This window comes from Nicotiana tomentosiformis, unplaced genomic scaffold (genome assembly GCF_000390325.3).
Source record: "Nicotiana tomentosiformis unplaced genomic scaffold, ASM39032v3 Un00292, whole genome shotgun sequence".
Classification (NCBI taxonomy): domain Eukaryota; kingdom Viridiplantae; phylum Streptophyta; class Magnoliopsida; order Solanales; family Solanaceae; genus Nicotiana; species Nicotiana tomentosiformis.
This window is the reverse complement of record NW_027174851.1, coordinates 18,152-46,000: the sequence shown is the minus strand read 5'-3', so window position 1 is coordinate 46,000 and position 27,849 is coordinate 18,152. Positions and strand designations below refer to the sequence as shown.

At 39.0% G+C, this 27,849-nt stretch overlaps 1 protein-coding gene across 1 annotated transcript; it reads left to right on the top strand.

The window, feature by feature from the left end:
- Positions 1-961: 961 nt before the first annotated feature.
- LOC104111261 (calpain-type cysteine protease DEK1) lies at positions 962-27,595 on the top strand (the record flags this gene model as incomplete). The annotated part of the gene is made up of 26 exons (XM_070192548.1): positions 962-1,247; positions 1,358-1,472; positions 1,591-2,569; positions 2,694-2,804; positions 4,336-4,394; positions 4,794-4,956; positions 5,407-5,680; positions 5,833-5,983; positions 6,086-6,197; positions 6,285-6,450; positions 6,552-6,622; positions 7,178-7,269; positions 7,475-7,637; positions 7,839-7,910; positions 15,634-16,008; positions 16,090-16,205; positions 16,294-16,591; positions 19,108-19,424; positions 19,699-20,050; positions 20,339-20,659; positions 20,760-20,864; positions 21,016-21,144; positions 22,765-23,145; positions 23,238-23,375; positions 26,824-27,060; positions 27,152-27,595. Coding segments are annotated over 26 exons (5,889 nt in total), but the record flags the coding sequence as incomplete, so codon positions are not given.
- Positions 27,596-27,849: the final 254 nt, after the last annotated feature.

The following is a 27,849-nucleotide window of genomic DNA, read 5'->3' as shown; positions in this document are numbered from 1 at the left end:
GAACTTGAGATTTAGGAGGAACCTATAAGATTGGGAGTTGGGAGAATTTAATACCTTGGTTTAGTTTTTGTACAAGCAGAGCATATCACATACTGTTCCTGACACATGGAGATGACATCTTGCCCGGGGAAAGGCTACATCTAGTATCGGACCGATGATTTGGACGACACGGAGATGGCAATAGAGTAAAGAAGCTGTGTTCACTCTCAAATCTTATTATGAGAGGTTACTAAGGAGAGAGGAACACAGTTTTCCATACCGTTCTATTTGGGTTCCTAGGGTGCCTAGGAAGGTGTGTTTCTTTGTGTGGTTGGCAAAGAGGAGTGATTTTGATAGCGGAAAATTTGAGGAAAAGGAAGATCACCCATGTTAGTTGGTGCTTTGCAAAGGATTGGACGAAGATGTCGATCATCTCTTGTTACATTGTCAAGTGGCTTCGCTTCACGACTGTGGATGGTGGGGCTTAATTGGTTTGGAATGGAAAGGTGATGCCAAGTACGGTGAAGGAGGTGTTGCACAATTGGTCATACAAGAGTGGGGTCCAAGGGCTTGGAAGGTTGCTCCCGTAGCCATTTTGTGGTTTATATGGAAATAGATATATAGGAGAGCTTTTGAAGGGATTGAGCTAGACTTTGTAAAGCTACAAAATAATTTTTTGTCTCTAGTTTCCTTTTGGTGTACCTATGAGGTACCTATTTGTATAGATGATTTAGTTTCTGTTGTTGAGAACCATATTTTGCTGTAGGTTCTCTTTTTTGGCACTACTTGTATACGGGGTCTTTACCCCTTTTTAATGAAATTCTTTACCTTATCATAATAAATAAATAAAAAAAATACTAACTCGGAGATAGTAAAGGACGGTCTCCAGTAAATGTGGTGATATAAAATTATCACTGCTAAACCAAATCAATTGGAAGGGTACTGTGGATTAGAACATTACCCTATTATTTCATAATTCTTTTTAAGAAAAAAACATAACCCTATTATTTCCTGTGTTCTGCAGGCTCTCATTTATACTGCTCATCACATTCCAGCACTTTCTTTTCAACATTTTCTCTGTAGTCTAGAATTCTTACGGCTTCTTGCTTATTCAAATTATGATATTGCGCTCTGCAGGGCTCTGCATCTTGGACTTCTCTATGTTGGTTCACTTGTAGTACTTCTTGTGTATTCTATCCTGTATGGTCTGACAGCAAAGGAATCAAACTGGCTTGGGGCTACAACATCAGCTGCCGTGATAATCCTTGGTAGTTCATTTCCTGCATATATCTATCTCCTTTTCTGACTCCATATTGGGAAATATTTTCTAATTTCCTTATGGTAAGTTATGAATTCACTAACTTTTCCTTTTATTCAGATTGGAACTTGGGAGCATGCTTATATGGCTTTAAGCTCCTGAAAAGTCGAGTCGTTGTACTTTTTGTTGCTGGTGCATCTCGGGTGTTCCTGATCTGCTTTGGAGTTCATTACTGGTTTGTTGTTAACCCATGCTAATTAACTTCCTCCCATAATTAAGTCTTCTTATACTTGCATGACTTTTTGTATCATGAAAGACTCTTTGAATCTTTTACTGCAACAATTTCATTTCAGGTACTTTGGACATTGTATTAGTTATGCAGTTGTAGCATCTGTGCTGTTGGGCGCTGCTGTTTCACGGCATTTATCAGTTACAGACCCATTAGCAGCTAGAAGAGATGCCTTACAGAGCACAGTTATCCGCCTTAGAGAAGGTTTTCGCAGAAAAGACCAGAATAGCTCTGGAAGCTCTTCCGAGGGTTGTGGCTCAAGTGTGAAACGCAGTAGTAGTGCTGATGCTGGTCATCTTGGTAATGCAACTGTGCCTTGCACTGGTGATGGCAGTACCTGGAATAACATTGAGGGGATTAATAGTGATAAGAGCATAGACAGTGGAAGGCCAAGTTTAGCTCTACGTAGTAGTTCCTGTCGTTCAGTAGTTCAAGAGCCTGAAGTAGGATCATCTTATGTTGACAGGAATTTAGAGCATAACAGTTCATTGGTTGTTTGTTCTAGTAGTGGCCTTGAAAGCCAAGGTGGTGATTCTAGTACATCAACTTCTGCAAATCAACAGTTACTGGACTTGAATTTGGCACTTGCATTTCAAGAAAAGTTGATAGATCCCAGGATTACATCTATGTTAAAGAGGAAGGGAAGACATAGAGATCGTGAATTAGCCCATTTATTGCAAGATAAAGGGCTTGATCCTAATTTTGCTGTGATGCTTAAGGAGAATGGATTGGACCCAATGATTCTAGCCTTGTTGCAGAGAAGTAGTTTGGATGCTGATAGAGAACATTGTGACAATAACCCTCCTGTCACTGATTCAAACGGTGTTGACAATGTGTTACCTAATCAAATTTCATTCTCGGAAGAACTTAGACTCCAAGGATTGGGAAGGTGGCTTCAACATTGTAGAGCAATGTTGCATCATATAGCAGGAACTCCAGAGCGCGCATGGCTTCTTTTCAGTTTAGTCTTCATTCTTGAAACCGTCATTGTGGCTATTTTCCGACCTAAGACAATAAAACTCTTAAATGCTACACACCAACAGGTAAGAAATGCATTGCTACTTGAAAAGCTTAGTTTACAGGGTATATGGAGTACGGTGCAGCTAAAATACACTTCAATATATTTCTATTTCCATTGTCTAACAAAATTTGGTGAACTGTCTATAGTTTGAATTTGGCATTGCGGTGCTCCTTTTGTCTCCTGTTGTCTGTTCTATTTTGGCCTTCCTTCGATCACTGCAAGCTGAAGATTTGTCCATGACTTCAAAGCCTAGGAAGGTATTTATATTTTTGGTTCTTTACCTACAAATTTTATAAATATATTTCTTTTTCCACTTACGTATCTTGTTGCAGTTTGAGGTTTTGGTTGTGATAGTTTTACGCCATTGTTACTGTTGATACTTTGTCATTTTATCACCCCTTTGCCTGGAGATCTTGTTTTCAAGTATATTATTGTCTCCCTGTAGTGTTCTAATGTTACTTTCAATACTCTCGTGTAGTTTGCTGCTGTTTGTGTTGGTTTCTAAGGTATTAAATTAGTGGATCAGCTTCTTTTCTTTTGCAAGAGTGAATGCCTTTAGATACAGGGGTTTCAACACTGGTCCGGGGTCCTCTCTTTCTCTCTCTCTGAATATTCATCATAATTCTTTGTGTTCGCCTGTTTATGTCAGAGCCAATGTTTTGTTCTGTGGTTTTCATGGCACAAGAATGATAAGGCTGCTAGAACCCCAGAAAAAGGGTTTTGTACCAGCCAATTTTTTGAATCCAGTTAAGAGAGTACATTCTTCTTGTTCAGCTGGTGGACCTGTTAAGCAATTGAATTATGGATATAACAATAGCTGTTCAAGGCTAGCTAATGTTATTCCTAAAAGAGGTCAGGTGATGCAAGCAGGCTGTCATGCATAGAGGAAGCTACTTAAATCTTTACTAGGATTGTTATCTTAAAAGCTATTATACCATGAGTGAAATAAGAGAAGACACTTTGATAATTTGACGATTATTCACGTTTATAGGTATTAAACGTAGGAGGACACATGATATTTGTCTAATATGGGACAATATCTAACTTAAGAACATAGCACTTCAAATATTCTAACATCTAACCTAACAAGTAACACCTAAGAGACCTTTATCTCTGAGCACATAAATGTCCTCTCTAGTATAGCTGTCTGACTAGTGGACATCTACTGTTGACTTAACGAGGCTTTACCAGCTATAAAAATTGAGATGCACTTTGGCATAGTACATTCAGGAGGCAGTCTGACTGTCATCTTATGTGATGCGGGTTTAATCAAGTATCAAGTGTGGGCATGCACTCTTATTGCAATAGCTGCATCCTCAACCACAACTGCCAATTCTTTGAATTTTGCTTTGAGATTTTGGAGTCCATGAAATGATAGTCACATACATAAGTAATGTTGACAAGAGGGGTTGCTCTGATGGTAAGCAACCTCCACTTCCAACCAAGAGGTTGTGAGTTTGAGTCACCTCAAGAGCAAGGTGGGGAGTTCTTGGAGGGAAGGATGCCGAGGGTCTATTGAGGGTCTATTGGAAACAGCCTCTCTACCTCATGGTAGGGGTAAGGTCTGCGTACACACTACCCTCCCCAGACCCCACTAGTGGGATTATACTGGGTTGTTGTTGTTGTTGTATACATAAGTTAAGTAATGTAATTTTCTTCTTTAAGAGTTGTCAAATACTATTAGGTTGAGACCTTTTTACTGCAATGTGGAGTTTCTGTCCACTCCTTGCATTAGATGCTCACTGTTTTCACTATTAATTTTGCATAAAATCTGCTACGACTTTGCAGTATGGCGTTATTGCTTGGATGCTGAGCACTTGTGTTGGTCTGCTGCTTTCGTTCCTAAGGTAAACCTTTCTTGTATATAACCTTTAAGTCCCAATCTCAGTTAAGTTACAGAAGCAACTGATATATTCTATTAAAGGGAACTCATTGCACACATTTACAAGACAAAGCTTCCTTACGGCACACCATGTCCAGTTTGTGATCTATTCGTCGTATACGTTTATCTCTTATTAGTCTATTACATTACAACATGCATATCTTCTACTGGTTGCTGTGTCTTGAATGCTTGATCATACCTTGTTTAGTTTAGTTGGCTAAATCCTGGGCACTAGGCAACACGATATGCTCATGGCTAGATTCTGGTTCTTTTACATCTTTACTTATTTAATATGTTCTTTCTTTAATAACTTTTTGGTTGAACTTCTGTTGTAGTAATATCATTTTACATATTGGATATGCAGCAAATCATCAGTTCTTCTGGGATTATCATTGACAGTACCCTTAATGGTAGCATGCCTGTCTATTGCAATTCCTATATGGATTCGTAACGGGTACCAGTTTTGGTCTTCAAGAGCTGAGGATACAGGTCGTGCAGGAAGCCATCTAACGCTGGGGATAAAAGAGGTTAGTTGTTCTGTAATTTTCTCCTATTTGTATACTGCTAATATCGCTGTGGTGTCCTTCGCACTTTCATTAATTGTTTGAATTAGGTTTCCTAAATTTTCTTAAGCATTACCGTTACCAATCATTTACTTTTGACGAGCAAACTCTAACCACAGCTAGTTTGAATTGAGGCGTTTGATAAGTTGAGCTATACACTTCTAAGTTTGAGGAAACGTCTTCTTTTATCATTCAAGTCAATCCCATAACTTTCTCATCACATCACTGGTTGTTGATCTAAGAACCAAACGGCTCTTGTATCCATAGGCATTGTAGTTGATAGGATTTTTTTGTGGCATCCTTTCTCTAAAACCTCATCTATATGAGCAATGTGACATTACTTGCAAAAGATTCACGCTTATACATTCTTCTACGACTTGCTATAAGAATCATAACGGCCAATTCTGTTTGCAGGGTGCTGTTCTTTTCATCTCCATCTCTTTATTTGCCGGGTCGGTTTTAGCGCTTGGAGCAATAGTGTCTGCAAAGCCTTTGGATGATTTAGATTATAAGGGATGGACTGGTAGTCGGAATGGTGTTACATCTCCTTATGCATCATCTGTTTACCTTGGATGGGCAATAGCTTCTGGAATTGCTTTGGTAGTTACTGGCGTGCTGCCAATTATATCCTGGTTCGCAACTTATCGGTTTTCTTTGTCATCTGCTATTTGTATTGGTATATTTGCAGGTAATCCTTTCACTTTAATCTCTATGGTTCCCTTTTTGATTCTTAGAACTACAAAATAATGTCATAGTCTCTCTGTTTTTCAACCTCTTTTTGGTAGTTCATTCTCTATGACAATCCTTTTACTAATAATTTCTTCTCTTTCATGTCCGAAGCTGTTATTGTGGCCTTTTGTAGCGTATCCTATTTTGAAGTTGTTGGCTCTAGAACCGACCAGATTCCAACAAAAGCTGATTTCCTTGCTTCTTTACTTCCACTGATATGCATTCCAGCAGTATTGTCTCTTGGTGCTGGTTTGTTCAAGTGGTATGTGATATTCATTTAGAAACTGCTAATGCATTTTTAGTTATGCTGTTTTAAAGATGATGAGATATTTTTTTTCAGTCATAATATATAGAACATTTTCAGGAAAGACGATAATTGGAAGCTTTCTCGAGGTGCTTATATGTTCATAATCATTGGTCTTCTTCTTTTGCTTGGGGCCATTTCAGCTATTATAGTGACAATAAAACCCTGGGCAGTAAGTGATCATCCCTTGTGATGTTGTTTCCACCTTTAAAACAGTTATTTGACATTGTTTCTATGTTTTTTCTTCCTGTTTCAACAGATAGGGGCGGCATTCCTTCTGGTGCTTCTCCTCCTCGTTCTAGCTATTGGTGTTATTCACTATTGGGCGTCAAATAATTTTTACTTGACTAGGGTTCAAATGTTACTTGTTTGTTTTCTTGCATTCCTTTTGGCTCTTGCAGCATTTCTTGTTGGATGGTTTCAGGGTAAATACTCTTCTCCCATCTTAAGATGCTCAGATAGTTTAATCTAACGTATTACATCGTGGTACTTGATAATTGATGTCAAATCCATGTTTCTATTTCAGACAAGGCTTTTGTTGGTGCATCTGTTGGTTACTTCTCATTTCTTTTCCTCGTAGCTGGAAGAGCATTGACAGTAAGTTATACTTGATAAAGACAAATAAAGAATTTAAGCGTGTTAAAGAAATTTGTGCTTTTAGTTCCTAAAATATTGACTAATTCTGATTTTGGTCCTTGTGTTATCTGGTTAAGCACATTTACCATTCAGTTAATTGAAATGTGCACTTTTGATCCTTCTGCTTGTGAGTCTTCACTTATTTTAACGAAGTATCAACTGTTAAACTATTTAATTTCTCATGTATTATGTTAAATTTGTATTATAATTCCTTATTTGAGGGTAATATAGTTCTATAATTAGTTTTAATATAACTCCAAAAATGATAATCTAAATATAAAATATTTCCTATGTAAAAGGGACCAAAAACACACATTTCAATTAATTCAAGGTTAGATATGCTTACTGAAATATCTCAAGGACCACAATCAGAATTACTAATGACTGAAGGGGTTCATAAGTGCAATTATCCTAAGCATGTTATCTATGCCTATCTTTGCTGATTAGAGTTGTATTTGCCTTGTGCTCTTGCTTACTTGTGTTCATGTTGTGTTCCCAAAAACCCTTCTCTTTCAGGTCCTTCTTTCACCTCCTATAGTAGTCTATTCCCCAAGGGTGTTGCCTGTTTATGTTTATGATGCTCATGCGGACTGTGGGAAAAATGTCAGGTTTGTCAATTTCCTCCACTTGTTTAAGATTTACTGTGTGTATAGAAGTATGAAATGCAGAGTCAGTTAATTGTGAACTCTTAATTTTAGAGGTACACCAATTATTTAAATATGTATTTTTATTTGCAAGTATTTCACCAATCAATTTACTATCTGATATTGCATGATTTGACAGCTAATTCTACCTGAAATCATTTGTTGACAGTGCTGCATTTCTTGTGCTCTATGGCATCGCATTGGCTATTGAGGGCTGGGGTGTGGTTGCCAGTTTGAAAATTTATCCTCCATTTGCTGGGGCTGCTGTATCAGCAATTACACTCGTTGTGGCCTTTGGCTTTGCTGTCTCCCGTCCATGTTTGACACTTGAGGTTTGCTTGTATATCTTGGAATAGCTGTTCTAATTGAGCTATGTAGACTTTCTTTTTTGTGTCTTTGGTGTCTGTATCATAAACTCTGTACACTGCAGTCAATGTGGTAACTTTGATGATGAGTTTTCATCAACAGTTCTTCTGCTTGAACTACCTCTTTTAATATCATGCTTTACTTTCTAACATATTCTGTAAAATTAGATGGTGGAAGATGCTGTTCATTTTCTTAGCAAGGAAACCATGGTCCAGGCAATTGCTCGATCTGCCACGAAGGTACAATCATTTTTATTAATAGCTGGTTACTCATTTAATTTTTCCATTATATGTTTTTGCTCTTAGGCTATTACTTCTAGTGTTTTTGTTTCTATAGTCCTTTATGGTCAGAACCCTTTCTGAGGGTGATTCTTGTTTTCAATTGAAAGTAGAAAATGTTTTGCCACTTAAGAGGTCATTTACATATTTTATCCAAATGGTCCCACCTTATTGCATAAGATTTTGATGGGGAATACTAAGGCTGTCTAAGGGAAGGGTACTAGGTTCTTAAGGGTTAAGGGTACGGGTAAGGGGAGAGTTCCTATTTGTCTTCATTTCTCGGGAAATTCGCGCAGCGAAAGATCCTGAATTTGAGACTTTACAACAATGACGACCCAGTGAAATCCCACTAGTGGGGTCTGGAGAGGGTAGTGTGTGCGCAGATCTTACCCTTACCCCAAGGGGGTAAAGAGGTTGTTTCCGATAGACCCTCAACTCAAGAAGATGAAAAGAGACAATATATCAGTACCATCAATAAATACAGAAAAAAGAAACAGCATCACAAGAACATAGATGAAAAGTAAAACAATAACCAGTAGATAAATCCCGGCATTAAGAGAGAAGAAAGAGTAATGTGAACTCAACATTAACCACTAGCAGTCTAAGCCAAAATCCTAATAGACTAGCCTCACTCTGGTGCGCTGTAGAAATATGCACAACTACTGAAGGTATTCGTAATTAAGAATTTGAGACTTTATACACCAAAATTTTTCTCTTAAACGAAGGTATTCTTAATTAAACCTTTACCCGAAAAAGGAAATTGGATGTTTTTATCAAATCTTCTTTTCTTAGATTAAGATGTCATCAGACCTGTAAGTTTAAGAAGGAATGCATTGAATTCCTTCTTTTTGCTCTTCGCTTAGCTACACCGGCTTACATATGCTCTACCCAGCTCCTTGTCTAGCAGCCAAGAACAAGAGAGCTACAACACTTAGGTTGTTGAATGATTTAGGATCAGATGAGAAAACCATTTCGTTAAGAGGATTTAAGGTACAGGGTAATGGTACTTTTACTGGTACCCTATCAGTACCCCTACCGGTCCTTTGGTGGGGGGGGACTTAAGGTTGCAGTACCGATACTTAGGGGTAAATTTAAATTAAAAATTAAAATTTTTTATATTTAAATACAAACTTTAGTGGATGAAAAACATTCAAGGCTATGGAGTGCCTTTTATTTTATTTAATTCAATGTAAACATTAGATTTCTAATACAAGTTACAAGTATTTATTTGTATTTCAACATTTGTAAAAATAAAATTACATTTCTTTTGAACGATTTACGTAACTGTTCAATAATTTTTTGTGATTCTTCACTTGGAATTGTTAGTACTTGTTCGTCTGCGTCCCTACCATCTCCGGTAGATTGTATTTCATTATATGCATCGTCGTCTTGAATTATTTCTGAAATGCCAAAGTTTCTTCTCTCCGTTTTAATCCAATCTCTGAATAAAACGGTAGTCTCCAAGGTGTCTTCTGCCAATGAGTATCTGTGGTCTCCAGTTGAAATCGTGCTGCACTAAAAGCGCTTTCGGAAGCTACTGATGAAGCTTGAATAGTTAGCACATCTCAGGCCATTCTTGAATGAATCGAAAATGTTTGTTCGTTCATTCTCTAATATTTCAGCAAGTCAACCATTATTTTAATATCATCTTTATAGTCTTTTTTTTGTTTATACTCAAAAAATAACATCGAAATTCCAACTATATAAATTAACATGCTAGAAATAGTTGGATAATATACCCCAGAAAATTCTTTAGTAGCATAGAATTTTTTTTCTAAAAAATGAATAAGATGGAAAGTGGTATCCCAATCAACATCTATTATCATATCATGAACAGATGAAACATGGGCATTATACATGCTGGTAATAGGCAATCAATATTCATAAGCAACAAACAACGTATCAGATACTGAATTCATAAGCTACAGACAACATATCATATACTGAATTCCATCTAGCTGCAACTTCTTTTGGAATTTTTCTATAGGGTAATTCATAAGATTCACAATGTATCTTAAATTCTTTACGTCTAGCATGTATTGAGAGCGAAAAATGTAACCAACCGCAAATCTAATTTTGTCAAGAGTAATGCCAAATAAAGTAAGTCTATCTTGAACAAACAACAACAATAACAGACCCAGTGTAATCCCACAAGTGGGGTCTGGGGAGGGTAGTATGTACGCAGACCTTACTTTTAACTTTAAGAAGGCAGAGATGCTGTTTCCGGTATACCCTCAGCTTAGGAAAGGTAAAAGGAAGAGCAGCAACAAGCACGCCAATTAGAAAATCGAAGCAAAAATACAAAACTAAAACTAAGTACTACAATTAGAAAGCCGAAACAAAAGCAACAACAAGTAATCACAGAATTCAAGGAATACAAAAATACACAAATAACACTATCTCATGTACTAAAGCTACTGTTATAGACAAGGACAACGCTCGACTACCTATCCTAATCCTTTACCTTTATTCTCAACCTCCATACCTTCGTATCAATGGTCATGTCCTCAGTGAGTTGGAGCAACGCCATATCTTGCCTAATCACCTCTCCCCAATACTTCTTCGGCCTGCTTCTACCTCTCCTTAGGCCCTCCAGGGCCAACTTCTCACACTTGCTCACCGGTGCATCTGTGCCTCTCCTCTTCACATGCGCGAACCATCTAAGTCTCGCTTCCCATATCTTGTTCTCCTTAGGGGCCACGCCCACCTTGTCCCGAATAACTTCATTTCTAATTCTATCTAACCTGCTATGCCCGCATATCCATCTCAACATCCTCATTTCAGCCACCTTCATCTTATGGACATGGGAGTTCTTGACTAGCCAACACTCCACCCCATAAACATAGTCGGTCTGACCATCGCTCTATAAAACTTACCTTTAAGTTTAGGTGGCACATTCTTATAACACAAAACACTGGAAGCGAGCCTCTATTTCATCCACTCCGCCCCAATATGATGTGTAATATCTTCGTCGATCTCTCCATTCCCTTGTATAATTGACCCAAGGTATTTAAAACTCTCTCCTAAGGATGACTTGAGAATCAAACCTCACTTCTTCGTCCACTACCTGAGTCGCACCACTGAACTTGCACTCCAAGTATTCTGTCTTGGTCCTGCTCAACTTGAAACCTTTAGATTCCAGGGTCTGCCTCTAAATCTCTATCCAGTTGTTAACACCGCCTCGCATTTCGTCAATTAGAACAATGTCATCTGCAAATAAGATGCACCATAACACCTCTCCTTGTATGTGGCACGTCAGTGCGTCGGTCGCCCAGGCAAATAGAAATGGACTGAGGGCTGACCCCTAGTGCAACCCTATCATAGCTGGGAAGTGTTCCGAGTCCCCTCCCTTGGTCCTCACTCGAGTCTTAGCTCCATCATACATGTTTTTAATAGCCCTAATGTAAGCAACATGAACACCTCTAGCCTCCAAACATCTCCACAGAACCTCCCTTGGCACTTTATCGTATGCCTTCTCTAAGTCGATGAACACCTCTAGCCTCCAAACATCTCCACAGAACCTCCCTTGGCACTTTATCATATGCCTTCTCTAAGTCGATGAACACCATGTGTTAATCCCTCTTCCTTTCCTTGTACTGCTCCATCAACTTCCTAACTGGTTTTTAGAAATATCCACAATCCTCCTCAACCTAAGCTCCACCACCCTCTTCCAGACTTTCATAGTATAGCTTAGTAACTTGATGCCCCGGTAGTTGTTGCAACTTTGGATATCACCCTTGTTCTTATACAGTGGGACCATCGTACTCCATCTCCATTCTTCGGGCATCTTCTTCATTCTAAAAATGACATTAAATAACCAGGACCGGTCGCTCTCCCCCTGCTTATCTTATGCATAACATCAACCTCCTCGACTCTTCTACGCCTACAATACTCGAAGTCCCGACGACTCTTAGAGTGTTCTAAGTCGTCTAGCTCAATGTTCCTATCCTCCTCTTCGTTCAACAGTTTATGGAAGTAAGTCTGCCATCTACGTCCAATAAGTGCCTCATCCAACAAAACTTTGCCGTCCTCGTCCTTGACGCACTTTACTTGGTCCAGGTCAGGAGCCTTCCTTTCTCGTACCTTGGCTAGCCTATACAACTTATCCACTCCTCTACCTCCAAGTTCTTCATAGCAGCTTTCAAACACGGTAGTCTTGGCCGCACTGCTAACTTTGCTTCCTTCTTAGCCATCTTATACCGTTCCTTATTCGTCCTTTTCACCTCTTCGTCCACGCTCTCCAAAAGCTTAAGATATGCCGCTTTCTTTGCTTTCACTTTCCCTTGAACCTCAGTACTCCACCACCAATCCCCTTTACGGCCACCAGATGAGCCTTTCGAGACCCCAATACCTCTCTAGCAGCCTCCCTAATGCAATTCGCAGCCACGGTCCACATACTACTCGTGTCCCCACTACTTCTATATGCTCCCATAACCAACAACTTATCTCCCAACTCTTGTGTTCTATCTTTATTCGTAGCTCCCCACTTGATCTTAGGTAGACCAAACACAACCCTCTTTTTCGCTTCCTCATGATCTCCGAGTCCATGACCAGAAGCCTATGAGTCGTGAGGTTCTTACTCGGGATGACCTTACAGTCCGTGCACAAACCTTTACCAGACTTCCTGAAGAGTTGATACTCAATCTGGGCCCTGGCCACCGAACTCTGAAAGGTGACCAAGTGCTCATCCTCCTTCGGGAAACTAGAGTTAGCTATCACAAAATCAAAAGCCTTAGCAAAGTCCATCAGTGAAGTACCACTTCCGTTTCTAACTCCGAAACCAAAGCCGTCATGCATGTCATCGTAGCCCTAGATGTCGCCCCAATGTGGCCGTTGAAATCCCTTCCTATGAAAAGTTTCTCAGTGTACGGAATACCACACACAACCTCATCAAAATCCTCCCAGAAACACCTTTTGACCTCCTCGTCCAAGCCCACTTGAGGTGCGTACGCACTTATCACGTTTAAAGTAAAACCCCCAACAACTAGCTTAATGCCTATCAACTTGTCGTTAACCCTCCTAACCTCCACCACTAGCTCCCGAAGATCCCTATCAACCAAAATACCTACCTCGTTCTTGCCTTCCACACGTCCAGAGTACTAAGACCATCTACATCCTGTGCCTTATCTCCCACCCATATAGTCTCCGGTAGACAAGCTATATTGATCTTCCTCTTATAGAGAATCTTCGCTAACTCTATAGGCTTTCCCGTCAAAGTCCCTAAATTGCAAGACCCAACTCGCAACTTGGAGGCATCCATCTTGAACTACTAAGTTATAAATATGACATGCACATCTAATATGAAATAAATCCGGAAAAGGTGGAGTTAATCTAGTTTTCAAAACTCCTACATCAGAAGTGTTACTAGAGCATTATCTAAAGTAATAGTAATAATTTTGTTAGAAAGTCCATAAAAATCACAAATTTCTTTAATCTATTTAGAAATAAAAATACTAGTGTGTCGATCATCAATAAATTTATAACCAATAATGCGTTTTTTCATAACTCAGTTGTTATATATCCAATGACATGTAACTGTTAAGTAATCATAACCATTTACAGTACGACCTATGTCAGAAGTGATAAAAACTCTATAATCTTAGTGGAAAAATAAATAATGTAAATATTGTTGATATTCACGTTGAAATTTAAAAACATCATTTCTAACAGTTCTAGGAAAACCTTTGAAAAGCAGGATTATACGTTTCTTGTATGTAACGAATAAACCCGTCAGATGACGGAAAACTAAAAGGCAAACCCTGTACATCAACCATTTTTGCTTTATTTTCCCCATCCTTTTTTGGTCATAATGGAGAAGACCTCCTGTCATAGGGTTAATTTGTGGTTGTACATTATGAGAACCATGCTCAGACTGAGTAGGATTTGTTTCAGAACGGGGACTCCCTCCCTAGCAAGACAAACATCTTTGTGATTAAGTTGCATATGCTTCATTAAACCTCCCATTCCGCCATGATCACCCTCGACAAGAGTGAGTTGCTCTAGTGGTGAGCAGCCTCCACCTCCAACCAAGAGGTTGTGAGTTCGAGTCACCCCAAGAGCGGTGGGGAGTTCTTGGAGGGAGGGAGCTTAGGGTCTATCGGAAACAACTCTCTACCCTAGGGTAGGGGTAAGGTCTGCGTACAAACTACCCTCCCCAGACCCCACTAGTGGAATTAAATTGATCTTCTTTTACGTTCAACTGGTTCTCTAGTGGGAGGTAATGGAACATCAACTCCAAACTGTGCTTGTAGTATTTCGTGATATAGTGGTTGATAATTAACATTAACATCATGATAGACAGGTGTTTCATCTACGTGAGTGAAGTAATCAAGATGAGTAGGAGTACTAGAACTAGCATTACCCTTGGTCAATTTTTTAAACACGCTTTTTACTAGTTTAGGAGGCATTTCTAATAATAAATAATTAATCTAAAAACAAATAGCAACACAAGTATAACAAAAATAAATTCAAAAAATAATAAGAGTTGGAACGAATGTACCAAACACCGATGTATAATTGATGTTGATGGAAGAAAATTGCTCCAACTAGTAGTGTAGTGCCAAGAAAAAAATATGCCACTGAATACTTGATGTTGATGCTTGAAAAAGTTTACCAAAATAATTGAGTGCTAGAACGTTAATTGCAATTATAGAATTAGAGAGATACGAGAGTTTTGTGTGAAAAATGAAAGAATGAAATGGGGTATTTATAGTTTTAAAATAGGGCCAAAGTATATTTGAATAAACTTAGAGGTTAAAAACATAAATTAGGGGGTAGGAGGGGTGTTAGGGGGCTAGGGAGGCGAAAATGGCCGTTCCCAACGGCTAAAAAAATAGCCGTTGGCTAACGGTACAAAAACGGCCACATTTAAAAAAAAAAACTTAAGGGTACCGGTTCGGTACCTTAAGGGTACCAACCGGACTGGTACTACCGGTACTTTTTCCGGTACCCTCCCAGTCCCCTTACCCTTTACCTAAATCCTCCATCCCCACCCCCAATCTGGACCAGTACGGTGCTGTACCAGTATGGGTATTACCTCCCCTTAGATAGCCCTAGGAAAAACCCCTAAACTGGGTTAAAAAAAATACGGTGCTGTTAGATTGATGTACTGTTTCAACCTAGATGTTAGAAATATGAGGGATTTCTATTTTTTCTTGTTCATGATTTTAAGAATTCTAAATCTCTAATTTGCAAGGCCCTTTTGTACCGTTATTGATGTCATCGGCGTGTTATGTATTTCAGTTTGATGTGCGTTCTGGCATTGTTCTCTCTTGTCTTGCTTGAATGTGTCATGCACTGCAGGTTTCTCATTTTTTTCATATTGTACTTTAGTTGAATATCAATTATTTGTTGTTAAGATTTTCTGTTATCTTTTGGTATCAATTATAAATGTCAAATGGTCACAAGATATAGTGTGACAAAGAGGTCTGCATATAGAGAGAGACATGAATATAGTCTACACACTGCTTGGGCTTCACTGCGCTTAATGCTATATAAGCATTAAGACAGGGTTCACTTGTTCTGGTGATACTTTTAATTGCTCTTGAGAGTAATAACGATATAAATCATGAGACTTTCATGGTGATTGGTGTCTTCTGATTCTTGTCCCTGTAAACTCAAGATAAACTTCTTGTTAATAAATTGATTTTCTTGTCGAATCTCAATTCTGTTAATGGTTGCTCAGACCAGAAATGCTTTATCCGGAACATACTCTGCCCCCCAGAGGTCGGCCAGCTCAGCTGCTCTATTGGTTGGTGATCCAACAATGATGAGGGATAGGGGAGGCAATTTTGTGCTTCCACGAGCAGATGTCATGAAATTAAGAGATCGTCTCAGAAATGAAGAACTGGCTGCTGGGTCAATTTTCTGCAGGTTAAGGAATAGGACACTGAGGCGTGAAGCAACTAGTGATGTAGGTCACCGAAGAGAAATGTGTGCCCATGCTCGAATTCTGGCTTTAGAGGAAGCAATTGACACTGAATGGGTTTACATGTGGGATAAGTTTGGCGGTTACTTACTTCTTTTGCTTGGTTTGACTGCTAAAGCTGAGAGGGTACAGGTAAACTATATGTGTTACAAATTACTTGTATGCGTTTAAACTTTTTTTCCCCCTATTGCTGAACTTAGCATGCTTTGCCAGGATGAGGTTCGTCTGCGACTTTTCCTTGACAGCATAGGGTTTTCAGATCTTAGTGCCAAAGACATAAAAAAATGGCTCCCAGAAGACCGTAGGCGATTTGAAATCATACAGGAGAGGTAAATGAATCCTTAGAACTGTTCTGGTCAATCTGCTGCACTTAGGAGAGTCAGAGTTCTTCTAAATTTGTTTAATTGGTTCTTGCAGTTATATGAGAGAGAAGGAGATGGAAGAGGAAATCTTGATGCAGAGACGTGAAGAGGAAGGAAGGGGTAAAGAAAGGAGGAAAGCTCTCCTTGAGAAGGAGGAACGCAAATGGAAGGAAATAGAGGCGTCACTTATATCATCTATTCCTAATGCTGGGAATAGAGAGGCAGCGGCGATGGCAGCTGCAGTGCGTGCAGTAGGAGGAGATTCTGTTCTTGATGATTCTTTTGCACGGGAAAGAGTCTCAAGCATTGCACGTCGTATTCGTGCTGCTCAGCTATCTCGTCGAGCACTTCAGGTCATACCTACCCTCTACTTAAAGTGCAACTAAGATCTTGAAGTATGATGCTGAATTCTACCTAATGCCTTTTGTCACGACCCAAACTAGGGGCCGTGACTGGCACCTGCCGAGCGAACCCTTAACTATGTCGTAACAACCATCAATAAAACATGCATTGGGTCCCAACCGACCCTTTGCCATCAATCAATGCTTTAATTTAACAAAGGATATCTGTATGAAGGCTCAAAGGTTTAACATGTAGACATAAGTATCAACGTGAGGCATCATTCAATTAAATTCCGAAGCTGTATATACCTTCGGAGTATCAACGCAAGGCATCATTTTTTTTCTCGATAAGGTGATAAATTTTATTGATTGGGAAAATACCTGTATACAAGAGGTATACCAAAACGTAGAGACTCTACATTAAAACATGTTTCTCTACAAAAGACACTTAATCATCTATATAAATAGGAATCTCATGGGTGCACCAAAAAGCAATTAAAGTCAGTAGGCTATTCCTCAAATGTACAAAATCATGTTCAATCCCCTCAAACGCCCTCCTATTCCTCTCCTTCCATACAACCGACATAAGAGCTAGCAAGGTTACCTCCCATGCCCTTTGTCTTCTTTTCCTTCTTCTACCGGCCCAACTGTGCAACAGATCTCTAACGGTGCCTGGCATCACCCACTGTACTCCAAAGTAGTCCAAAACCACCCTCCACAGCCCCGATGCCACTCGCAATGCACCAAAAGATGATCAACTTCTTCACCCGAGCATTTGCACATATAGCACCAACTCACATAAGTAATATTTCTCTTCCTCAAGTTTTCCGCTGTCAAAATTGTTCCCCTTTCCTGGGCGCCCTTGGGATCCACACCAAAAGGTTTGGAAAAACGTATCTCCTCTCTCACCAACAACTTCTGACAGAAAGATTTGACCGTAAATTTACCATCACTCCTCAACACCAACCTCCATGAATCCTGATTGCAAGGTAATAAAATCTGCTTATACAGTAACTCTATCAACCTTTGGAACTCCCCTATCTCCCAGTCTTGTAAATTCCTCCTAAACGTGATATCCCAAAGAACCTCCCTCTCATGTACCCTTCGGATTTGATGAACTGTTAACTCTCTCTGGTTCGATACTCCAAATAAGCTAGGGAAGGAGACCCTTAATGTATCCTCCCCACACCATTTATGATTCCAAAAACTATTTCTTCGCCCATCCCCAACCCTAAATGTTACATGGCCACTGAAGTCTTGCCATACCTTCATAATAATCCTCCACATACTGCACCCAAACAGAGCTGTAACAGATTTACTCCTCCACCCTCCTAACACAGTGCCATACTTTTCCGCTACCACTTCCCTCCATTGAGCGTGTACCTCTACACCAAATCTCCATATTCATTCCCTAGCAAAGCTCTATTAAACACCCTCAGATCTTTTAACCCTAACCCCATTTGTTTGGTGTAGACTAGAGTGTCAGCCTCTCATCTAAATGGATCTTTTTGGTACCATCTGCTTCATTTCATAGGAAATTTCTTTGGAGCCTTTCTAACTTCTCTGTAACCTTTCTAACTTTTCTGTAACTCTCACCGGTGCCTGCAGCAAAGACATATAATATTTAGGGATGCTCGAGAGAGTACTCTTGATGAGAACTTCCTTTCCTCCTTTTGATAAGTACCTCTTTTGCCAACCTTACTAGTCTCCTTTCAGCTCTTTCAATAACAGTATTCCACACAAATGGATCTTTATGTGAGGCACCCAAGGGCAAACCTAAGCACGTAGAAGGTAAAGCACCCACCTTGCAATTGAATACTTGTGCTAGGCATTAGATATTTTCTACCTCTCCCACCAGAATAATCTCACATTTGCTAAGGTTGATCTTGAGCCCTGACACAATCTGAAACCACACCAAAACCTGCTTCAAATATGTCAACTGAGCCACATCTGCATCACAAAAGACCAGCGTGTCATCCACAAACATTAAGTATGAAACCCTAACATTGCTATGTTCCCCGAACGACGCTGTAAAAGCCCTTAAGAGTCCTCCACTCACTGCCCTGTCCATCATCTTGCTAAGTGCTTCCATCACTAAGTTAAATAGCATAGGGGATAATGGCCCCCCCTGCCAAAATCCCCTCGATCTACCAAAAAAATCACATGGACTACCATTTACCAAAACAGAGAATCTGATAGAAGAAATACAGGCCCTAATCCAACGCCTCCACCTCTCTGCACACCCCATCTTCATCAGAAATGGGACGTAGACCGACATGTGATAATAACGGAAGAATGACAAGTGAAACCCCCACAACTCTGTGTGAGGCTCACTGCCGAAAGTACTGAACCCCTCTTTAGTATTTGTTAGAATAGGTCTGAAACCGAATTTATCTTTTTCCTGTTACTCTTTTTATGATGATCCATCAAAACAATCACAAGCTTAACCCCAAATCTTTTTTGATAGGTACTTGACCCAAATTCCTGTATGGTGATTTTCCTGCTTTTTAAAATCTTTTCTGTTGCAGACAGGACTTGCTGACGCTGTGTGTATACTTGATGATGAACCCACAACTAGTGGTAGACGGTGTGGTCAGATTGATCCTAGTGTATGTCAAAGTCAAAAAGTTAGCTGCTCGCTTGCTGTAATGGTCCAGCCCGAATCTGGACCTCTTTGTTTGTTCGGCACTGAATTCCAGAAGAATATTTGCTGGGAATTTCTTGTGGCTGGCTCTGAGCAAGGCATTGAAGCTGGACAAGTTGGGCTTAGATTAATTACTAAAACTGATAAGCAAACTACTGTAAAGGAGTGGAGTATAAGTGCCACCAGTATAGCAGATGGAAGGTTTGCAAGCTTTTCCTCTTTGTTTCTGTGTGAATTGCTGTGTAAAGGTGGTCTATGTGGTTACTTAGGACTTCTGTCTTGTTCTTCTTTTCTGATAAATCAATGTATATTTTATTACTACCCACTAAGGTGGTGTTAACTATACAAGAAATAGTACATAAACTCCTTAAAATAAAATAGAGGCTTTTGTCTTGTTTCTTGTTTAGTCCACTTCATTTTTGAGTGTTGAGTAGACTCAGATGGCCATCTGACATGTACAAGCATTATTTTGCAGGTGGCATATCATAACAATGACTATTGATGCTGAATTGGGTGAAGCAACTTGCTACCTAGATGGAAATTTTGATGGCTACCAGACCGGGCTACCACTGAGAGTGGCTAGCTGCATATGGGAGCTGGGAACAGATGTCTGGGTGGGCATAAGACCACCTATTGATGTTGATTCATTTGGGAGATCAGATAGTGAAGGAGCCGAATCAAAGGTGCACATAATGGATGTATTTCTTTGGGGAAGGTGCTTGACAGAAGATGAGATTGCAGCTCTTCCCGCAGCTATGGGTTCTGCTGAATACAACATGATTGATCTGCCGGATGATAATTGGCAATGGGCAGATTCTCCAACTAGGGTCTGTGTTTTTCAGTTCGAATGATTTGTTTCCAGTAATGCATCTTATAGTTGTCAATTGTAGATAAAATGGTCCTTAGGTCTTTCTCCCTTTAATTGTAGATGCTCTTGTTCTAGATATTTGAAGGAAAAAAATTTACTACCAAAAACTTTAAGAAACCCGATTGGTGGAGTTGATTGATTGATAATTTGCTACTGCTAATTTCGTCATATCAGGTAAACATAAAAGAAATAGTTGCTTGTCCTTTGGAATTTGTCTCATGGTTGCTACTTGGTTCATCTTGCTTAGGTTGATGGGTGGGACAGTGATCCTGCGGATGTAGATCTTTATGACAGAGATGATGTAGATTGGGATGGGCAATATTCAAGTGGGAGGAAGAGAAGGTCAGAACGTGATGGGGTTGTGTTGGACGTGGATTCTTTTACTCGAAGGTTGAGGAAGCCTCGAGTAGAGACACAGAAGGAAATCAATCAACACATGCTTTCATTGGAAATGGCTGTGAAGGAGGCTCTCTTAGCAAGAGGAGAATCACATTTTACTGATCAAGAGTTTCCTCCCAGTGACCGCTCATTATTTATGGATCCACACAATCCTCCATCTAAATTGCAGGTGAGTCCACCGGCAACGCTTTGCTCAGTTTTATTGGTCTTCTGGTTTTCCGGGTTCAATTACGATGTTTTGTACCTTAGCTGATGTCAGTTCATCCCAGGTTGTTTCTGAATGGATGAGGCCTACTGATATAGTGAAAGAGAAGCATCTGGATTGTCACCCATGCTTATTCTCTGGAGTAGCAAATTCTTCAGATGTTTGCCAGGTTGTGCTACTCTTCTTCATACTGTTTGCTCAAAGTATCACCTCCTGTCTCCTCTTTCCTTTTGCTTGTTGTGGAGGCAGATCAAAAGTTGGTTGTTAGAATTGTCTTTGAAGATCAGGTTGCTCATTGTGATGCTGTACTTTTTAATTAGGGACGACTGGGTGATTGTTGGTTTCTAAGTGCTGTTGCTGTGCTAACTGAGGTTTCACGAATATCAGAAGTCATAATTACACCAGAATACAATCAGGAAGGAATATATACAGTTCGCTTCTGCATTCAGGTTAGACTGTTTATTTGTACAGTTACTCATGCTGTTTTTTGCGCGAGTTTGTTTCTTTTGCAAATCCAAATTTAAATCTTGCTTAGATGGCCTTCTTCCAATTCCAGATTTAACCCTTCTTACCTTTAGATTTAGCCATTTGAACTGTGTTATGGATGGGAGGAAGTGCTTGAGTTTTTGGCTCCTATTATTATGCATGTGGATAGGAATTGTAGAGTATTCTTCTGCAGCATGTAAGATCCTAAGAGATTTCTTTAGCAGTATGCTGCCCTGGCTTTATGGTAATACTAACAAGTGCAATGTGTTCGTCAGAAAGGGCATAGAATCACCTTAGCACTTACCAGACATGAAGTGGCTGGATGTTTGCAGTTTTGATGAAAATAGAAGTTGTTTTATCGTGTCTTTGAACTCTGAATGGAAAGGGATATTAAATCAACACCTTGGAACTTGGAAGTAATACATCTCCTGTGTTCAAATTTTCGGATCTATTGACAGAGATGTTGTTAACCACTAGCAACTATTGAATATAGTTGATTATGGACCACTCGAAACTATTGATTGTAGTTGATTATGGAGGTTTAAATCATCTGAAGAAAAAGAAAGAGAACATTTGGAATTGAACAGTCAGAGACCTTGGACTTTTTTCATTATATTGCTGCTCTCTTTTGTAGATCATGAAACATTCCAAGATCACTAGACATCTGCACCAAATAGTGTAGCGTATGCTGGCATTTTACTCTGATTTAATCTAGATTTTGCCAAATTGTCTTTGGATATAAGTTATGGACTTATGGTCCTTTTGGATGCAGTTTCTGCTTCAATATGCGACGTAGCAAGTTAATCGAGACTGCTCATTTTCATGCTTCCCCTTTGAGTTGATTTATGTCATCTAAGTTGATTTATGTCATCTATGTTTAGATGTTAATCAGTATTATGGTGTTTTGGAAGCTTAGCCTCTTCCTTTCCTTTTTGGAGTTGAAAAAAGAAAAACTTTGTCAGTCAAGTAGTATGCCGAGGACTAGATTTTGTTTGTGTTCTTTTCCTGGATTTAAAGTGATCCTTCTTGAGAATAAGTGCGGATATGGGGCTCATTCTAGTCATTGCCTAGTTTTCTTTTTCCCTTGCTTTCACACATCGTGCACCCAAGTGAAACAAAAAACATTTTTCCCTCTTTAGAGTTGCAAGTATGTCGTGCACCCAAGTGAAACAAAAAACATTTTTCCCTCTTTAGAGTTGCAAGTGTGTATCTAAATAGTGTCACTAAATTCAGCAATACTGCATTTTTATTTGTTACTGCTGCTGGGCTTGGGGAAAAGCACAACTATATCCAGAGTCACCATTTTTCCCATCAATTGTGCAATGAAGTTATGAAGCCATGCATTGTCTGTACCTTTCACTGAATTTTATACTTGACTTGCGTACATCAACGTCATGCTCTATTAGACTTCCAGATTAGATAATGTTGTCTTTCTATGTAATCTCCTTGAAGTTGCGTTCTAAACTGATGAGAGGATCTCAGTCAATTTATGTACTGGTTCTGTTGAGAAACAAAAAAATATAATTGCCTTTTCTGGAATAGTTGATTGCATCAAGTTAATGCTGTGGCTCTATTTATTATAGGGGGAATGGGTCCCTGTTGTTGTTGATGATTGGATTCCATGCGAGTCACCTGGTAAACCAGCATTTGCCACCAGTAGGAAGGGTAATGAAATGTGGGTCTCTTTGTTAGAAAAAGCTTATGCAAAGCTTCATGGCTCATATGAGGCATTAGAGGGTGGACTTGTGCAAGATGCTCTTGTAGACCTCACTGGAGGTGCTGGTGAGGAGATTGACATGAGAAGTGCTGAAGCACAAATCGATCTTGCAAGTGGCAGACTGTGGTCTCAACTGTTGCGCTTCAAACAAGAGGGTTTCCTATTAGGTGCTGGTAGCCCTTCAGGTTCAGATGTGCATATCTCTTCCAGTGGTATTGTCCAAGGTCATGCCTACTCAATATTACAGGTATAGAAAACAGATCCTTCTCTCTTATGACTTATCAACCAGCCAAGAAAATTTCAGTCATGCGATCTTGATTTGCATGAATTACTGCTCAGGTACGAGAAGTTGATGGCCACAAGCTTGTTCAGATCCGGAATCCATGGGCGAATGAAGTCGAATGGAATGGCCCTTGGTCCGATTCATCACCTGAATGGACCGACAGGATGAAACACAAGCTTAAGCTTGTCCCACAGGTTGCTCCCCCCCTCCCCCCCCCCCCCCCCAAGTTCTGGCTTTTGGCTTTGATTGTACCTAATGAATTCTTTGGTTAGGGGCTAGAGTTTAGGGTCAGGATACCATTTATCCTGCCTAATTACGCCTTTGGAATAACTCCGTATTGGATAGATCCTGATAATTTATCTAGAATTCCCATCTTATTTGGGGAGGAGAGGTGGAATTTTTATTTCCCAATTGTTTTTCCTCCAACTGTACTCGCTTTCTGTTGGTAGCACACCTTCCCTAATCTCTTCCACCTTCCCTAATCTCTTCCTTTTGCATGCTCGGCATAATCCCCCTTCCCCGTGTGAGCTAGCTATCTCCGTCTCCTTACCTGGCAAGCCTGCCATTGCTCTTCTTCCTTCCCATTGCAATCTCCTCTCTATACCCCCTTCCAGTCCCATTGCAAGCCCCATATTCTCTTGCTCCTGTGTCACTGCAAGAATCCACCACCTCTCTACGTCATGTCTTCCTCTGCATAAGAATGATGCTGCAAAATGTGACCCTCTATGGGTGTTTGGTATGAAGGAAAACATTTTCCGGAAAATGTTTTTCAATTTTTCCATGTTTGGTTGGCTTAAATGCTTTGGAAAACATTTTCCTCGTGAACTCATTTTCCTCCGATTGGAGCAAAATATTTTCCCTGTCAAGAGAAGAGAAAACATATTCCAAAACTCTTCTTCAACCTTTTTAACCCTATTCTCCATCCCCACCAACTCCCCCACACCTATCCCACCCCTCCCAACCCCCGCCCCACCCCTTGCCCTAAATAGAAATATTATTAAGAGCACTTTTTTTTTCTTCATGTTGTAGATTAGGTACTTCCTTTTTCATTTCAACAAAATGAGTTTTTTTTCCTCATGATGTAAAAAAAGTATTTTCTTTCATTTAAACAAAAAAAAGTACTTTCTTTTCACGATATAGTAAAAAATATTTTTTTCCTTTCAACAAAATGGTGTAGTAAAAAGTATTTTCTTTCATTTCAACAAAATGAGTATTTTCTTTTCACGATGTAGAAGAGTATTTCTTTCTTTTTAACAAAATGGGTACTTTTTTCATGTTGTAGAAAGAGTACTTTTTTTTCCAACCAAAAAAAGAGTATTTTCTTTTTAGTTATGGAAGAATAAATTTCAATGTTGTCTTTGCGTGAAAAAGTAAAGTAGCACATTAGTCCCTTTGGGTTTGTGTGAATTTTTAAAAGATTAATTAAATTTTTAAAATAGTCCCTTTGCCTTTACCCTAAGAAAAGGCAAATAAGCGGCTTCCTAAGTCTCTCACTTTTCCTACATGAGTAACTAGTTTAATCTCAAACGAGTTGGTATTACCTATATGGATCCTTTGCTTACATTATGTTATGTACATCAGTTCGAATTTATTTTTCCTGCTTTTACTTGGATTCATGACAAGCCGCTAGTTTAGTAGAGAAATACAGCTGGAAATTCCCTTTAAGGGGCTGATCTCTTGCAAACTTATAAGTTCTTGAAGAAGGGCAAAAGGCGAAGAGAATTTAGATGATCACAAAGTTATAGCTAACACTACATATATTGAAAAATATTTATGAACTCTAACCCACAACGAAAGTAAGATTCTTACATGTCAATTATTTACTATTTAAGACGAAATAAAATTATATAGGGTTAAAGTGTCTTTTACGTATTTTAGCAAGTTGCAGATTACCCTTATGATTGAAATAGACTCATCTCCTCTTGTGGTCTCAAAATTATTACTCCCTCCGTTCCAATTTATGTGAACCTGTTTGACTGGGCACGGAGTTTAAGAAAAAATAAAGACTTTTGGAATTTGTGGTCCAAAACAAGTCAAAAAGGGATCCAGAGTATTTGTGTGGTTATAAAAACTTCTCATTAAGGGTAGAATTGAAAGTTTAAGCTAAATTGCTTCCAAAATTAGAAAGAGGGGTCATTCTTTTTGGAACGGACCAAAAAGGAAATAAGTTCACATAAACTGGAACGGAGGGAGTATGTATTACCCCCTTTTTTAGTTCATGTCTGACATAACTAGTTTCCCTCTTTAAAAGAAGCGATAAAAATGAGTTTTCCCTTATAAAGTAGTGATAAAATGTATATTACCCCACTTGGAGTTTTAAAAACTTATCAATTTAAGTCATAGGGTAATGAAACTGTCTTATCACTCTCTGATGGGACATTATGGATTGACCTTACCGGAAAAATCATTTATTTTCATTTGCCAGCCTTATAAAAGATGTACATTTTCTCGTCAAATTTTTAATGAAATTAGATGATAAGTTCTCTCATCAAGTTTTGGATGAGATTTAGTAAAGAATTTATTTTATGATAAGTTTATAAATATTTGTGATGATGAGAAGTTGCTACTTATATTTTCTTTTCCTTTTGAAGAATGATACCAGCATAGACCCGTTGTTTCATATTTGTAAAATACACATATTTTGGTGCAACCCTAATATGAGGACTTGGGAAATTGAGAAGTCAGCTATTAAATCAAGCAATTTATTTATTATTATTATTATTATTGTTGTTGTTGTTGTTGTTGTCGTCATTGTTATTGTTATTATTTTCATTTGTGAAATAATAATGACCAAAAGCGACTTAATAGAGTTTCACTATGACAGGGTTGATTAGAAAACTCAGTAGGCCACGCATATTAATATTACTACTCTTTCGCAAGAAAGAAAACATGCCTTGATGACAATGAGGTAGTTCACATGATTTGTGGGACCAATATGAGAATCTATTTTCTTTTCACGAAGGTAAGCTATTTGTTTGTAAATTAAGTGGTGACAGTGTACATTTATTGATTTGTTATTTCAGGTCACTTTAGAACTCCCCATTTATATTATTGAGTTAATTGATAATCTACAGTTAGATCAATAATTATTAAGCCAATTATATAAATGGAGTCCTAAAAGTGACCTAAAATAACTAATAATCTAATTAATGATACCACTAAAGGATTGATACTACTTAGCAAACAGCAAAACTGCTGTTATACTGTTCTGTGAACTTTAATTTCTTTGCCCCTCCATTATAGTAGACAATACCCAAAGATATTGGGGGACTAAAAATCTGAATAGTGGCTTACCAAATGCTAGACACGGTTGAATGGGATCAATGATGGGTATCGTGGATCATGCCTTAACAGTGAATGATGTTCTATTCGTCTGGGCCTTTAGAAGATGGAAGAGAAGAAACGGAGCGTTGGATTTTGCTCCATTTACTGTTATGTGGGTAGTTTGGAGAAAGAGAAATACGAGAGTTTTTGAAGGAAACAAACTTGGTTTTGTACATTGAAGAACAGCCAATCTTTGATTTCTTTTTGTGTTGACCGCATTCTGGTCCTTCCTTTCTTTAAGGAAAGGAATGAAGGATTATGCTTATACAGCTTTTTACAAGTTGACACTCTTTTTTCCTGTTGTTTTGTTGTAAACAGGCAAACGATGGAATTTTCTGGATGTCTTGGCAAGATTTCCAGATACATTTTAGGTCTATATATGTTTGTCGTGTCTACCCACCAGAAATGCGCTACTCAATCCATGGTCAATGGAGAGGTTATTGTGCTGGAGGCTGCCAGGATTATGACACATGGCATCAGAACCCCCAATATCGGCTAAGAGCGAGTGGTCCTGATGCTTCCTTGCCCATTCACGTTTTTATCACCTTAACTCAGGTGCACTGATGTGATTAAGTTGGAACAGAATCGTTACTTATTGGCATTTATCTTTTGTTGATCAAATAGACTAATCAGAATGCTATTTTAGGGTGTGAGCTTCTCAAGGACAACAGCTGGTTTCAGGAATTATCAGTCAAGCCATGATTCAATGATGTTCTACATTGGGATGAGGATACTGAAAACTCGTGGTAGACGTGCTGCATATAACATCTATTTGCATGAGTCTGTTGGTGGGACAGACTATGTAAATTCACGAGAAATATCGTGTGAGATGGTTCTGGATCCTGATCCAAAGGGTTACACGATAGTGCCTACTACAATACATCCTGGTGAAGAGGCGCCTTTTGTTCTCTCTGTTTTTACCAAAGCCGCCATAAGTCTTGAAGCTTTATAATTTTGCATTGATGGCCCATTTGGTTTGGGTATGATTATACTTGTGGGCCCCGAGCATCTTTCTGAAGAGATTCTGCTTGGACCATTCATATCTGTCTAAGAGCTGGGTGAATGGTAAATTAGCAGTAGAAATGCTTGGTAAGTTTCTTCTCTAACTTCTTACACTATCCTTTTGCCCTGGACAAGAAATTAGCTGATGCATTTCATTCTCTGAAATTCTGTCTAATCTTGTTACGTTTGGTTTTGATAAGTATACTTTATGTTTTTTCTGTCTACTTTTATCAGGCATAAAAAGAGAAGAAAGGATGTTCTGTCCTTTGCAATGGATGAAGCATGCTCTGCCTTATTCTCGGGAAGTCTGTGGTCGCTAAATCTCATTCATGTATGGGGGCT